We start from the raw sequence: 17,464 nt of genomic DNA, 5'->3' as shown, positions 1-17,464 counted from the left end.
TTAAACTACCGGAGGTTCGCATACCTACATTTGATGGCGCCCTCGAGGATTGGCATTCGTTTCACGATGCCTTCTCATCAGCGATAGATAGAAATGAAAATTTAGCACCGGTTCAGAAATTTCATCATCTCCGAACAGCCCTGACTGGCTGGGCCGCGCGAAGCATACAGTCATTACCCATCACCGACGCAAATTACGCAATCGCCATGGACGCTCTTAGGGAAAAATTCGACTGCCACCGCCAGATCTGCATGCGTCACTGGGACCTGATTCTCGACTATCCCAGAATAACTAAAGAAACACCCGAAGCCATAGACGATCTTATCGAGACAGTCAAAGTACATCTTCAAGCGTTAGAAAGACTCGGGGACCCAGTCACGTCAAACGCCTTTCTCATAAAGCTTGTCACGTCGAAGTTACCCTCAGCCGTCGTTCGCGAATGGCAACATACCCTACCGGACAAGAAATTGCCGCCATATACGCATTTAGTGGATTTTTTGAAAACACGGACGAATAGCGACAGAGCATGCTCATCATTAACCGTCAAAAGGGGGGCGTCCGAGCAACACGACCGTCGGCGACAGGACGCGCCGCGAAGTTATACATTCGTAACTACACACAATACGTTGTTGTGTCCGAACTGCCACGGACAACACAAATTATGGAATTGCCATGTCTTCAAAACGAAGACGCCCAAAGAACGCCTGGAAATCGCCAAAAGGGCGTCGCTCTGTACCAATTGTTTAGGCAAGGGACACGCTCTCACTCAATGCTCCGCGGGATCATGTCGCATCTGTAGACAGCGACATCACACGTACCTGCATCAAGACCAGGGGCATAGCAAAACACGAACACGTGTCGACCGAACATCGAGCGGCCGATCGTCGAGCGACCGATCATCCAGCGGTCGATCTTCGCCCAGTTCACCGTCCCCGCGTTCGTCACATTTCGAGACGCTCATCTTCGTCTCCCCGAGCGTCTCGCCAGTATTCTCGCCGAGAGTCTCCCCGAGCGTCTCCCCGAACGTCTCCCCGAGCGTCTCGTCGAGATTCTCGCCGAGAGTCTCCCCGAACGTCTCCGCGAACATCCCCGAAACGCGAATCTCGGTTACCGCGATCGTCGGCATCGGGATCGACCATATCGTCCAGCCCTAAACGACACGGAAAACAATGACGTCATCAGACGAGCCTGTTAGGGACCGAACCACAGAAAACGGACTCATCGACCCCGCTCCCTTTTGAACAATTGCAACACGACTTGTTAGTCACAGCGCAGGTCAACATCTTGAATAATGAAATTCAACCAGTTCGTTGTAGAGCTCTGCTAGATACCGGCTCTAGCATGAACTTTATCACCGAAAGGCTCGCTAACTCATTAAAACTCAATCAACAGAAATGTTCGGTCCCAATCGGAGCACTCAACACGTTATCGACGACCTCGAAACGCTACATCACGGCCACGATCACCTCTATTGACGGCACATACGAACGCAACTTGACGTTTCTGATCATACCGACTATCGCGTCTTGGGTCCCAAACCAACCCGTAGATCGCTCAACGATACAGATACCTAGGAATCTCCAATTAGCCGATCCAAGATTCCATAGACCTGCTCCGATCGAAATATTGTTGAGCGCCGGACCAACACTAGCATCACTCTGTGTCGGCCAACTTGATATCAGTCAAGCAAACGGGCCCGACTTGCGTCTGCAAAAGACGAGATTCGGATGGGTCATCGGGGGGAGCCCAACCTCACAATCATTAGCATACGCATTTCACACCTCCACGACGGCTTTACAGGCGGACCTCGCCCGTTTTTGGGAAATCGACGAGGGACCGCCCACCGCAAGAATTTCGGAATCGGAACGACAGTGCGAGGAGCACTTTCGAAATCACGTTCAACGCAACAACGAAGGGCGATACGTTGTCGCTCTCCCATTCAATGAAACAACTCCTCCGCTTGGATCTTCGAAAGCCATGGCAATGAAGCGACTCACTTCCCTCTGCCGTCGATTCCAACGAGACAAACAATTCGAAGCCGACTATCACGCCGTAATACAAGAATACTTGGAATTAGGACATATGACGAAGATCACCACGGACCACTGCACGGACGACGGATATTTTCTGCCACATCACGGCGTGATCAAAGAATCCAGCCGGACTACAAAACTCCGAGTCGTGTTTGACGGATCTGCACCAACCACCACCGGAGTTTCATTAAACGACGTACTTCATACGGGACCGAAACTACAAGACGACATATTTCTTATCCTTTTAAGATTTCGTTTTCATCAGTATGTCATTACAGGCGATGTCGAAAAGATGTATCGACAATTTCTTGTGCGTCCAGAGGATCGGAAATTCCAACAAATCTTGTGGCGCAACTCGGACGGAGAAGTGGACATCTATCAACTTAACACAGTGACATTCGGGCTGTCAGCGGCCCCCTACCTAGCCATTCGGTGCCTCAAACAACTGGCAGACGACGAGGGACATCGGTACCCACGAGCAGCGATGGTCTTACAGCGAGACTTCTACGTCGACGATGTTCTCACAGGAGCCGATACAAGGAACGAGGTACAATTACTGAGAACGGAGCTCATACAATTGCTTAAACTAGCCGGCTTGAACATCCGAAAATGGGCAGCGAACGACCGGGAACTGCTACGAGGACTTTCCGAGCAGGACATAAACGATAAGCTGCTACTAGGCGAATCGCAAACTTTCAAAACTCTGGGTGTTGTTTGGAATTCCTTTGACGATTCGATCCTGTATTCCGTCAAAATCAATCCTACCGCCTCTCGAATTACGAAGAGAACAATCAGCTCCGAAATTGCCAAGATCTACGACCCTCTTGGATTACTGGCACCAGTGATCGTTCGCGCTAAGATGTTGCTCCAACGACTTTGGACTTTAAAACTTGACTGGGACGAATCTCTTCCGGCTGACGTACACACAGAATGGAGCAAATATTATTCACAGCTACCTTTGCTAAATAACGTGAAGTTTCCACGTAAAACTATAATCAAGACTGCAGCGGAAATCGAATTACACGGATTCTACGATGCCAGCGAAAGGGCGTATGGGGCATGCGTCTACCTTCGCACCATCGCTCCGGATGGTCATGTTTGGACACGACTCCTCACTGCAAGGTCAAAGGTGGCTCCACTCAAATCACAAACCATTCCAAGGCTGGAACTGAGTGGAGCACTTCTTCTTGCATCATTGGCCACTACAGTCCTTCAAGCGTTACCAAGCAACATTTCTCAGACCGTTTACTGGACTGATTCTACAATCGTTCTACACTGGATTAATACATCACCTCACACGCTGAAAACCTTGGTCGCCAATCGTGTGACAGAGATTCAACAAAAGACTCACACCTCAGATTGGCGCCACATTCCCACTACCGATAACCCTGCCGATCTCATATCTCGAGGCCAATCACCCCAAGACTTCCTGCGATCTACCATTTGGCAACATGGACCAGAATGGCTCCAACAACCTGAAAAATACTGGCCGTCGTGGAACCCAGTACCATTAGTTGAAATACCAGAGCAAAAGAAGGCAACATGTCTGTCCGTGACTCCGCCTGACCACAGTCTACTGGAGAGATATTCTTCTTGGCCCAAGCTGATAAGAATTGCCGCTCGTTGCCTCAGATGGAGGCAAAAACAGGATCGGGGGGGACCTCTAACCACACATGATTTAACCGATGCGCATAACAAATTGGTCAAATTGTTACAACTCTGTTATTTTCCAGATGAAATACGTACTCTCCGCACAGATCGAAATGCTGCAGTGAAGGGGAAGCTGCAACGACTCAATCCATTTCTGGACAAGGACGAGATATTGCGAGTCGGAGGCCGACTCAGTTATTCACCAATGCCCTTCACTCAAAAACACCCAATCATTCTACCCAAATCCTCAGTTACAGCACTCATAATCGAGCATGAACACCTCCTAAATCTCCACTCCGGAACTCAAGCTACCTTATATGCCCTAAGGAGATCTTACTGGCCTATCGACGGCCGTAGTCAAGTTTGGAGCACGCTGAAGAAGTGCGTACGTTGCTGCCGAGCCAATCCACCTCCAGTAGAGTACGTAATGGGCGACCTTCCAGCTGCACGGATAACGGAATCTCGTCCATTTACGAACGTCGGAATCGATTATTGCGGACCGTTCTACATCAAGGAACGAAAGGATCGCAACCGACGAAAAATCAAGGTATATGTAGCAATCTTCGTATGCCTTGCAGTCAAAGCAGTCCACCTCGAGCTGGTCACCGATCTCACTAGCGAGGCCTTCATTGCTGCTCTGCGAAGATTCATCGCTCGCCGAGGATTCTGTGTAACAATTTATTCTGACAACGGCACCAACTTCGTTGGCGCCAACAATGAATTACGAGAGCTCCGAAACCTCCTGCAGTCCGACGATCATAAGGTAAGGATTCAGTCCTTTTTAGCCGATCGACGAATCGAATGGCACTTCATTCCTCCCAACTCACCTCACTTCGGCGGGCTGTGGGAGGCTGCGGTGAAGTCCTTCAAACGACATCTCAGACGTGTCGCAGGTAACGAGCTCTTAACATACGAAAATTTGAACACACTGATCATTGAAATCGAGTCTATCCTCAACTCCCGTCCTCTGACTCCAATATCATCTGACCCAAACGATCTTCTTGTCCTTACTCCCGGTCACTTCCTCATCGGAGATGCACTAACAAGCTTTCGAGAACGAGATTTCCAGGATACTCCATCCAATCGTCTCTCCAGCTGGCAACATATTCAAAGGATCAAACAACATTTCTGGCGCCGCTGGCATCGAGAATACCTGAACGAGCTGAACATCCGAAATAAATGGAGCAAGGGCAGTCACGACATCCGAGTAGGCACCGTAGTAGTCCTCAGGGAGGATAACGTACCATCCATGCAATGGCCTTTGGGCCGCGTGATCAAGGTCCATCCAGGAGTCGACGGAATCATACGGACCGCCACCGTGCAGACGGCAACAACTACCCTGGATCGTGGCGTCAAAAGACTGGTCCCCTTACCCATTCACCCAGATCCAGACGAGTCCGACCACCCACACGGAGCCAAGGAGATTCGCCAGCGACGCAACTGACTCCACACCATATCATTTGATCGGTACCCTCTCAACGGGGGAAGGATGTTACGCCACGAGGCTTAACACAGGCTGTATTTTCTAACCGTCACTCGCGGCCCTACAATGTCTCAGTCAGATCGTCTTATCTGACCGCCGGATCATATACAATGTATCGACGAGCGCATAGCTGTTGCCAAGCAGCGAGTTCTCGAAACGTCGAATTTGGTCCGTTACGTTTTCCACGCAAGAATAGACATACGTGAGCATAGGCGCGAGCGGTGGCGTGACCTAAGTATAGTGGGGGTCGTCTTAAAGATGAGACAAAGAAATCATCCAAAGTGGATCAGTTCCTTGTGACGCGTCGAACATTACACATTGCCAAACATTCGCTTATTCTGTTAAGTATCATATCGTGCTACGTCCACCAAGAGACTAACTTCAAGTGTAAGAGCCTTGCTCGATACTGTATACATTTACATTATCTGCGTGCGATAAAGTTGTTAATTGTTTATATCTTTTCAATCGTGTAGACTAGTTGTTGGAAATATACATTATTATAATTCTGTGACTCTCAGTGTTATACCGCATCAACCACCCCGATTATCCTAACCGAAATACGGGGATCGAACTATTCGTGGTGTCGATTATTCTAATCCTAACGGGAATTTACGACTCTCGTTGACGCGTATTCTAACGACCGCGTCTCCCCGCGATAGTACGAAATTACAGAGACAGTCGCAAGTATTGTCAACATGTTTGCCATTTCGTTCGTTGCTTGGCGATTTGTTTACTGTACCTTTAAGTATCAACCATCGATCTCTTTATCTTTATATCATACTTCACGAATTTAAATAAACAACTACGAAAATATTATTCATAAATATAGATGTGACGCTGTATGAAATGCCTCCGAAAAATTTACTTCAGTATAGATGTGGCTATAGCATAAAGAATTTGTCTCTCTGCATGTTTGCATTATGACCAGATAGTGCAATCTTTAATCGAACGAAATGTAATTCACGCAAACGTTGCCATACAATGATTCATGAAAACACTCGAACCTCCTTTAAAAGGGATTAACATTTTTAAAACCGGACCGAACAATTTGAGATTTTCTGAGAAGTTAGAAGGATTAGTTTACTAAATAATGCCTGGAGAGAATTGCAATTGCTCGGAATCGCGAAGAAAATAGTAAAGATCACTTTTTACAACCTTTTTACCTAGGCCTATAATGAAAAATTAAACAATATATTTTGAAAAATTATCTCTGTTATATACATACTGAAAGTTTCATCGAAATCGGTTAACGCTACTATGAGCTACAAATGGTTTAAAATGATGAAAATTGCAATTTTCTACGATTTCCGGCTGTATAACGATATAACCGTAATAAATCTACATTTTTGTTCATTTTTCGATGCCTGATGTTTGTTTCCGCATCAACCGATTTCGATGAAATTTTTGATACAAATACAAGTGACATAAGCTTCCAAAATGTGTTGTTTAAATTTTCTTTACTGGCCCAGGTCAAAAACCTGTAAAAGGTGACTTGTAAATTTTCCTTCGTGATTCCGATCAATTGCATTTTTTTAGTAATTCTTTTTATGCATCATCTAGTCAACTAATCCCTCTAACTCCTCAAAAAAAATTCAAGTTGTTTGGTCTAGTTTTAAAAAAGGTTCTCTGTTCTGAAGAGCGTTCAAATACTTTCGTGATCCACTATATATGCTAGAAACAAAAGACAAGTATTAAGTTTGAGTCAGGTCATGGTACCCGGTCGTCACAAGGCAACTGACAATCGACACGTGCTACATATGCTATGCCACGTAATTATAGGCAGAATAGTAATATATACATTTCGGTATCGGTAACTTTTGCGAATATCTCGGAAACCGGGACTGACCGATGATTACATTTACAGGAAAAAGTTGTTCAGAGTTATGCTTCCGACAATATATAGCAAATCCGTTTTAAATTTCGTTATCATTTCTGCATCTGAAATGAGAAAAAATGTTTCTAGATGAAAGTTGTTTAACTTTATGAGGAAAACTTAATAAGATATTTCGATATTTTTTTACATTCTTATTTAAGGAGATTTTAGTGTTAATGTAACTTTTTTTTTAAATGGAATTGTACATTGTACATTTACACCATTCGATGCATTTTTTCATTCTCTACAAAAAAGTATTAAGGTACTTGGACCGAAACATAATTGGTTTAGAAAATATTGTAACTTTAATTTTGTAAATGCAGTTTTTTTACGTTTATGTATTTCTTATTTTTCATACAATAAGTTTTACGAGATTACAGTTAAAATATCTTTCAGGCTAATCATTTTTCGACTTTCAGTACCTTAGTTTTTGTAAAGAATTAACAAATACATGGTGTGGGGTATAAAAAATGTATATATTACATTTAGAGAAATTACATTAGCACTGAAATCTCTTTAAATAAGAATGCAGAAAAGAATTTAAATATTTCATCATGTTTCTCCCATAGACTATAACGCTAAATATACGCAATGGGGTAGCAGGATTATCACAGTAAGAGGCAAAAATCTTTTGAAATGCATAAATGCCAACAAACTTAATTACCTCAGTATAAACGAACCCACTTACTGGCTCACTGACGCTAACAAACTATCTGATTTATTAGATTTTTTTGTAACTAAAAACATCTCGCCAAGATATGTCCAAATCGACTCCTCTGTGGAACTCTCTTCAGATCATTCACCCGTTATAGTAACAATTAACTCAACAATTATTGAAAATCAACCTAATGACTTTATTCATAACCAACTCACAAACTGGCAGTTCTTTAGGGAAGTCTTCAATCATTCAATATCAGCCTTAATATCCCTAAAAACAAATGAAGATATAGAAGCAGCCACGGAATATTTAAACACTAGCATAATAAACACGATCCGTTCTTTCATCCCTACTAAGAATTTTGTTAATAAACATGAATACCACCATTACATAATTAAAAAAATCGTAGAAAAACGCAGACTTGTAAGAGTATGACAAAGTCATAAACCACCTGACATAGAACACCTGACGACAAGCGTAAGCTAAATAATGCAACGAGAAAATTAATTAAAATTCTTAAAAATTATAAACGACTGTTTTCAAAAATATTTTGCTAATCTGTCTCCCACGGCTGATTCCAACTACTCACTATGGAAGGCATCCAGGAAACTTATTCGTTCTCCGCAAATAATCCCTCCAATTTGTTGTCCGCAAGGTGGATGGACGCGTAGCCCTATACAAAAAGCCAACTTGTTTGCAAGTCACCTAACTAATGTCTTCAAACCGTATTCCTTCATTATTGCCGCCGAAATAACGGAATACTTGCACTCACTCTTCCAGATATCTCCTCCAATTGAGCTTTTCTCATCTCTGAAAGTTTTAGAGAAAGAATTAAAGAGTTTTAAAGAATTAATCCGTCGTCTAAATCCCAGGAAAGCATCGGGGCATGATTTGATAAGTAATAAAGCTATTAAGGAGCTTCCCATAAAAGGGATTGCACTCATCACTTTTATTTTTAATGCAATTCTTCGCCTTGAATACTATCCTAAGTCTTGGAAAATATAATTAATCACTCTTATTCCTAAAGTTGGAAAACCAATATACGAAAGTAACTCTTATCGCCCAATTAGTCTTCTACCTACTTTGTCCAAACTATTTGAGAAGATACTAACTTACGAGAAGATACGAAACGACTCCTTCCACTCTTAGAGGATTTGAAAACAACGCCAGATCGTTAATTCGGTTTTCGGAAGCAACATTCTACGATAGAGCAAATTCATCGTGTAACTCACAAAATCAGCCAAGATTTAGAAAAGAAAAAATATTGCTCTGCGGTATTTCTGGACATTCAGCAGGCATTCGACAAAGCGTGGCATAAAGGACTTTTGTTCAAACTAAAGAAAATCCTACCATACACCTACTACTCCATTTTAAAATCATATCTAACCAATAGGCTGTTCATAATTAAATACTTAAACGTTATAACCGCAACATTTCCAATACAAGCTGGCATGCCCCAAGGTAGTGTCGTCGGACTTCGGCTGTTCACCATCTACACTGCCGATTTACCGACTTTAACAGAGATAACCACAGCGACATTTGCTAATGATACAGCTTTATTAGCATTGCACTCAGACCCGATAGTAGCCTCCTCAACTCTTCAGCGAGGTCTCGACATTATGGAAAAGTGGTTCCACAAATGGCGCTTCAAAATAAATGAATATAAATCCAGTCATATAACCTTCACGCTGCGAAAACAATCCTGCCCACAGGTGACCATAAATAATATTCCAATTCCAAACAAAGATTTAGTCATATATCTGGGCATGATTCTGGACAGAAGAATGACATGGAAACGGCACATTATAAATAAATTCAAGCAACTTAAATTAAAATTTAAAAAATTTTATTGGCTCATTGACAGACGTTCAAACTTAAGCGTGCAAAGTAAAATAATGCTATATAAAGTCATATTAAAACCTGCTTGGACCTATGGAATCCAACTATGGGGAACAGCGAGTAATTTCAACATAGAAATTCTTAAAGAAGAAATATCCAAATTCAATAATAGATATAACATAAGAATTAACAACCATCAAAACCCACTAGTTACTCAATTACTAGACACGACAGATCAGATCCGCAGGCTAAAAAGTCATTACCCTCTAGATTTAAACATTAAATTCAGCTAGAACCAAACATACGATAATCATTTATTATTCATGTTATAGTACCATGCCAGAATAATTTACTTATAATTCTTAATGAGTTTTGATTGTAAACTACTTCCAAATAAAAAAAAAATGTTTCTCCCATTCAGTTCAATAACTTTTATCTGAAATATTTTTCGTAATTCTGGTATTTACAGAAATAACGTATTCAAAAATCTCTCCATATCCGGTCGTCTTTGTCATCGAGCGGAACGACAAATGAAAGCGGAATTATTTAATTTGTACTTTACAATTTGTCTAGCTGGACATTCGTTAAATTTTTTTAGCATAAGTCCATTCTGTAGTAAAATTATTTGGAGCCAGTGCTATATGAAACGCATTAGGAAGAACTGTGAGAAAACTGTTGTTTCCAAAAATCAATTAATTCCGAAAATCCTATATTAAAATACAAATCGAATAAAATAGCGAGTGTTATGGGGGGCTACACGATATGTCGATGTTGAAGAGAAAACCAAATATAAACCAGCCGCGTCGCTTGTACACAAGTCACCGACGCGATAGAACGGAACGCATCAATACATATAAGAAACGCATAAACCGTGGTCGATATGTGGTCGCAGCGGGTATTTTTCAAATGGATGCAAAACAAAAAATAAAAAAGAAATGAAAGAACCCGAGTAGCGTAAACGCGAGCAAAAATAGAACGATCGCGGATAAAAGCTGCTGTGGATTATATGAAACCGCGAATTATAAATCCAAGCAGTCGATTAGTAAATGACGGTTGGGTGAGGGAACGCAACGGAATTTTGCTTGGCGGAGAAGATAACAACGATGATCGACTTAAAGGTATGTGTCAGAGGTTCAGAAACAATAATAGAGTAGACGAAACATCCTGCATGCCACAGCTACCGAAACAATAACCAGATACTAACAGGATAGCCACGTCTGATAAACACCCGACCATAACCCCTCCATAGAGACCAAACCTTAGTATAAGAACCCTCCCAAATCAGTACTCAACACCTTTTTGTTATAACACTCTGAATCGGTACTCTATTGGATTCGTACCATAAATTTTACTATCATATCTAAAGTCCGAATTTTTACCTTACTTGCGAAACGTTCGAACTACCGCGCGAGGAGATCACCGGTAAGCTATTAATTTGTGATTTCCTATGTCTTCTACGTGACACGTGCGATGGCGTGTTGTTTTAAACAGCATACGAAGCTAACGATCATCGAATCAGTGTAAGATCAGAAAACCCGATACACGGCAAAAGATAACCCTGAATGTCCTTTTAGAAACACGAAATTATATTTTTCTTATGTTTATAATATGTTAATTGTAAAATAATATTTATTGTAAATAATACACAACAAAGATATATTTTTTGTGGATATGTTTTTTTCTTTTTTCTTGATTTTAATACATCTGTGTACTTCCAGACATGCCTGTACATATATTAAATGAAAAGAAGGTGAAGAAAAAAATTCATATTGAATATCACCATACCTTAAAAAAGTCGGTAAAAATAAATTCTCCTATCCTCTTTTAATATATGAAATTGTATATGCCTTTTCTTACATTTAGTTCTTCTGTAATTAAATTATTAAACTTTGTAAAAAATTTTGGAATGCGAAGTAATAGTATTAACAGGATGGGCCACGTGAAGGCACTAAAGGATGTTTTTACCACTCTAGAGTATGTTTAATATTCATAATCATTTCATGGAAAAAAAGGGAAGGAGATCACAGAAAGTCACATGTATCGTACTGTAGTATCGGAAAAAGATAGGATTAGGATAATTTAGATTTGTAAAATTCTCCTAATACTATTTATTTAAGATAAATAAAAATAACAGAGATTAATTGGACAGAGAACGATAAATGTTCAACTTGAACTAAACGCAAAAATCTTATTCTACTCAAATCACTCTCGCAACTCTATAACTCTAACAACTCGATCTCTCTACAACGCTAGCAACTCTACAACTCTGCAACTCTCACTGACTCTCTCAACTCTACAACTCTACTCTCTTTGGCTTCTGCCCTCGCTCGCTCTCGCTTCTCAACTCACAATGTACGCCTTTTGCATTCGTTCTCGCCGGCTTCTCAACTAACACTGTCTTTAGCGTCTCTTTGTCTTTTCCCGTCCTATCGGGCACGTGTCCCGAAACGCCCGTGGCCAAAGTCACGCAGGCCCTTTCCACGAAACTATCCACTTGAAAGGACCGACGACACATTGATGTACCCGTCGATGCCGCGGCTCTCGCGACATTGTTTACGGTTCGACATCTACAATGTCGCTGCCCGGGGTACTGCTGATTTTCCTCCGTTTTTGGTGCGTGGGAGTAAAATCGGACTCCGGTCGCCGGGATTCGAACCCGGGTTCCGAACGTTCGCAACCTAAGACGTTTTTTTTTTTTCTTTTAACTTTGTTTATTAATTCCAGGATTTTTACATATTTGTTTTTACATGGTTTTTTTCCAGAATAAACGCTGAATTCTAATTGTAGGGTGGTACAGGCAAAAGTACCGATACGCGACGGTACGACGTAGCCATGCATTATTACATTTTTTTTTTTTTTTTTTTTTTTACGCCTATTATAGTTAAATTTAAGCCGCTGTTGCGCTGAGCTTATGTGCGATGTTTTAATTTATGTCCTGAAAGCCTGGACGCAAAAACAGGACAGTTCGCTCGCCTATTAGGGGAGGGATGGGAGGGGTGTTCTGTGGGATTAGTATAGTATTCGTATATCTATTTACATATTTACATATTTACACTTAATTCAGTGGGCGTTGCCGTTTTGTGGTTCTTTATCTTGTTGTTTTTTGTTATGGGTTGCGTATCCACCAATATTTTTTTGTGTTTTTTCTGTGTTTGTCTTCTGTATCCTTTTGGGGGAGGGCCATGTTGTATCTCCACCTAGTGTCTGCAGTACGGCCATCTAGGTTTTCCTGCGGCCATCTAGGTTTTCCTAAGACGTTAACCACTGCGCTGCCGTCATCCGACACTAGTAGTATCGAGTGGTGGTATTTGGCTTGCCGAGTGCCGCCACAATAATAAAAGCTTTATTACGAAAAAAATGAAAACTACAATTAACAGAATAATAACAAGATTTTACTATAACATAAACGTACATGTATATTTATTTTTATATTAAATTCTTTTTAACCATTTAAACCAACTACATCTATCGCATCAAAATTTAATGCGAGGGTTGTTGTTGTTTATTAGCAAATATCGAGACCCCAAGTTTATCAAATCTTGGGGACAATGTGGGAGTGCCACTCGTATCTCTTTTTCGACTACTAACTTGGCTCGATATTTGGTTTCCATTGTAGCCAGTGCCGAAAAGCCCGTTTCGCATAAATAAAACATTACAAACGGTACAAGCACTTGCACTGCTTTGTAATACAAAGATTCATACTCCCTGCTAAGATTCATCCAAAATTGAATTAAGATTTGATTTTGAAACTTTTATTTTAGTGAGCTACCATATGATAATTCTACCAATTTTCCCTTTCAATGGTTGTCACTCAAATTCGTAATCTTCATTGTTGATAAATGAATGGATTCTGTATCCATAAAAACTTTGAGAAATCAATTTCAGTCATCTTTGAAATAATTTGAAAAATGCAGCACTGAACAATCCAAGTGTTCAAGCATTTCAAGCGGCTCTGAATAACTATGAGGAAGGGAGGCCAGCAATCGCCATTCGATGTACTTTAGACGACTTAGAAGAATTTGCGATGTTTATGGAAAATCCAAGAGAATTGGACAATATAGACGAGAGTCAAACAATGCAGGACCGCATTGACCTAAAACAGGTGTTCTATAGCAGTAAGGAACTCACATTAGCTATCATTAATAAAACAAACTCACCGGGCACATAATTTTCAGATTCCGTCTATTTATCGAAGATTCAACTACCTACCTTTCCAATTTCGCTCCACGGTTCACGAAAACTCACGTATTGACGACTGTAAACGATTAATGTATCTCCGTTCTTGTTTAACATGAGGGGTTGTTCACGCTATAGCATTGTTAGGCAATATAGTAACCAATTACTCGGTCGCCTGGGATATATATTGGAAAAAGATACAATCAACCGGCTAAAATCATGGCTAAATATTTGTGGCGGCACTCAACAGCAAATACCACCGGACGATACCAACTAGGGTTGGACGACGGCAGCGCAGTAGTTACGACGGTAGCACCTTAAGTTACGAACGGTCGGGACCCGGGTGCATATCCCGGCGACCGGAGTCCAATTCTTCTTCCACGATACAAAAATGAGAGGAAAATGCAGCAGTACCCCAGCAGCAACATCTACACACGAGCAGTAGCGCACTATCACCACAAACAACTATCACGACTTATACCTACCTCACATTTAGAAGAATTATTTGACATTGCTCCTGTACAACAAACATCATAGCGAAATCTACAATCCTATTCAAGCAAGGTAGAAGCCCACTATAAGGTCTTGTAAGCGCTCAGACAACCGACCGCAGATACCGCGCTGCTACATTTATTCACTTCCAAGTTAGATCGCGAGATTGAGTTAATATGGAAAGAAAAGATAAAAAACACACCCTTGCCTATAGTAGAAGAACTTCTAAAGTTTTTAAATGAGCGCTGCCGTGTATTAGAACCTACAGGATCAACACGTCAAACATGAGGGCACGCATTTATCACGTCGCACTCTCCGTCATCTTGTCCAATCTGTCGTGGTCCACATGGATTTTAGAGCTGCAATATCTTCAAGGCGAAAACCCTTAGAGAGCGCCTTATAGCCGCCAATGAAGTATCAACTGCCTGGGGAGAGAACACGCGCTTCTGCATTGTACCGCCGGATCTTGTCGTATGAACAGGCAACGACACCACACGCTGTTACGTGGATCCGAAACTCGAATCAAGACTCGGGACATCACTGGCGGCCAAACATCCATTCGATCGCCGACATCTCCCTCAACACTTCATCCAACACCTCCGAGATGGGCCAAACTTGCAAGTGGCTCGAATCAGAATAATTTCAGCGTTAATACCACCGTGGCGTTCAAGGTGCATCACTCGAATGATATCGATAGTTCGCAGACACCCCATCGGATCCCAACACTTATCTACTGAGCCCACAGAGCGCCACATCGAACAGGTCATTGATTACAAACTTCTCCCTGGAATCACCCTTGACTCCAACGACGCCGGTACACTCCCCAATGTCGAGCTAAGTCCCACTCACGGACACCACAACGCCTTTCATCAACTACGACATCCAGCACGAGCAAGCCGAACCGAAGACGAGACCGAGAAGCTCCAACGAACTCACAACACTACACTATCAAGGACTGACATTTCGGAGTCACGCTCTCGAAACCCTCCTGGAGACAAGTTATCGAACTACGAAGATATTTGGAACACTATCGATTAGTCGAACCATTCCATCTGGCCTCCCAGAATTCGCCAGGAAGGATGGACCAGCGCATTCCTTAAGCAGCCCCAGCGTGGTGATACGATGTATTTCACTAATAAATTATTAAATTCTGACATTTTGTACTATTTCTAACCTTGCTTTACATATGTCATCATTTCCAATTAGTTTAATTATTGTGCGATTTTGTCATTCTCATATTTGTCTATCTCGCATAGAAAGCTAGATATGAAGTTTCCCCTAGAACAGTACAATTAAAACGGGTTCTTGTAACATGAAACTCAATGGATTCTTGTTTATGCTAAATTACGACCAAATAATGCAGATCCCTAATTTTATAGGTCTTGTGTATATTAAAATTTTAGTTGAACTCACTGGCCACATGGTGCACCACTTTTTCTTTTTTTTTTTGTACGTGGAGAAATCCTCATAGACACTCCGTCGCTGCGGCAACAGCAGAGCAGTGTCGGACTTTTACCGACTAAAATTCCACGATGGCCTGCTTACGCGTGTGACAGGAGTGCCCCGGGATCTCTTGCGAATTACTACCGGTACACTGCCTGCGTCCTCTTGATCGAGCCAGTCCTAAAATTTCCTAACTGATAAATTGGCGCTAGAGGAAGCCATTGCCCCTAGCGCTATCCCCAGCAGCACTAGTCCAGGAACAACTACATAAAAGTGAGCACTCCCATTTCCTTTCGGGCATTGTATGCGTGATTTATTCTTAGTCAATGAATTAACGCTATTTGCGCAACTCTAAACTTAATAATGCGTTTTTGATTCACCAAGAATAAAGAAAATTTATAATACGACATTGGATATTTGTTCATTGAATATGTAATATGTAACCAAATTGAAAACTTTCTCTTCATAACCACAATGTTTTTCATCTTGAGTATTTAAAGTCTTTTTATTCTTTTTTTGTTGCTTTACATTTTCTTTTTTGTCACCGAATTCGCATAAAAATTGCGTTTTTGGAATAATAATAAAACTGAATTAATAATACATGTAAAACAGTAATTTTTTGAAAAAATATACTTTAAATTCTCGCTTCGTTTTATATATTCTCCATATACTTTGCTTTTGGATGCTCGCATGTTTAAAAGCACAAACATTTAATTAAAACATTTACTTTATAGTGATGTATTAAATGTATTTTTAATTCAACAGTGGAAGAAGGAACATTAGTTTTAAAGATCTGGAATTTTTTAATTTAAAATTCATCCTCAGAGAAGAAATGAGAGTGCTCATGCTTATAGTTCCGATTGTTCTCAGGCTACTACTGCACCATACGGTCAAGTGCTGTCCAACGTAGTATATCCTTAGCATATACAAAACCCTATAAAATTAAGAACCTACTCTGTTTAGCACACACTAGCATGGACAAGGACCTATTGAATTTCACGCTACAGGAATTTATTTAATTGTATGGTTCTATAGAAAAGGTCATATTTACTTTTTTATCGGAGACATGCAAGTATGAAAATAACAAAATCGCGCAATAATTAAACTAATTGGAAATTGTCTAAGAAATTAATTGTTTACTATATTTTTTCTGGATAAGAAAAGAAAATATTTCCTTTCAAACGATAATGGATCAATTAATTCGTTGAAACGAAAATAAATAAAAACCACCCAAAAACGCACTATTTTCAATTATCAATTATTTATACCAAATTGAGAATACGAATTTGAAATTTTGAGAAAATGTAGATTTGTCATTTTGAAAAAGTGTATAAAATTTCATCTCCAAATGTTTATTTGTTTTTGCAAAAATGTATCTAACAACTAAAAAGGAGTCTTCATTGCACGTTCATCAACTTCACTGCGAAGGAAAAGTATATAAGGACAATGTATTTAGGTATTAATTTAATTAAGTGAAACTTTTTTATTTTTAACTATTTTTAAATTAAACTTTTACTAACTTTTACTATGTAGGCAATAAGACGCAAAAGCCTGTATTGAGGACCCGTATCAGGCATAGGCATTCGCGGCGGACCTAGCGCCGATAACCTGAACATTCCCCAACATCGAACCGCTGATGATCGGTTTTAGTCATTCGTCCAGAAAACGACAACAGGTCTAGATCCGAGATTTCGGTCACCTTCATCACATAAAACATTTAAGTAAACGAAAGAGACTCGCTTTTTAAAGACTATTTAGCCCTCTCCCTACAACTATTTGTAAGACTTTTCTGATTAAAATGAGTAAACAAATTGTTC

The 17,464-nt window shown here is 40.8% G+C and overlaps 1 protein-coding gene across 1 annotated transcript; it reads left to right on the top strand.

Moving 5' to 3' along the window:
• Positions 1 to 206: 206 nt before the first annotated feature.
• On the top strand, positions 207 to 4,357 carry LOC125387229. Its single transcript, XM_048414739.1, has 3 exons — positions 207 to 840; positions 2,354 to 4,068; positions 4,262 to 4,357. The coding sequence occupies exons 1-3, from the start codon at positions 207 to 209 to the stop codon at positions 4,355 to 4,357; spliced, it is 2,445 nt and encodes an 814-aa protein (XP_048270696.1).
• Positions 4,358 to 17,464: the final 13,107 nt, after the last annotated feature.

The sequence above is a fragment of the Bombus terrestris genome, chromosome 3 (assembly GCF_910591885.1).
Source record: "Bombus terrestris chromosome 3, iyBomTerr1.2, whole genome shotgun sequence".
NCBI classification, from domain to species: domain Eukaryota; kingdom Metazoa; phylum Arthropoda; class Insecta; order Hymenoptera; family Apidae; genus Bombus; species Bombus terrestris.
The sequence above is the reverse complement of the archived record's forward strand: the minus strand, read 5'-3'. Positions and strand labels throughout refer to the sequence as shown.

Bases quoted from the DNA above. Each gene is read 5' to 3' on its own strand.
- LOC125387229 (XM_048414739.1), top strand. From the start codon at position 207: ATGGACGCTCTTAGGGAAAAATTCGACTGCCACCGCCAGATCTGCATG. The intron at 841-2,353 runs GCAAAACACGAA...TTGTGCGTCCAG, and splicing joins GCATCAAGACCAGGGGCATA to AGGATCGGAAATTCCAACAA. The intron at 4,069-4,261 runs GTACGTTGCTGC...TATGCCTTGCAG, and splicing joins GGAGCACGCTGAAGAAGTGC to TCAAAGCAGTCCACCTCGAG.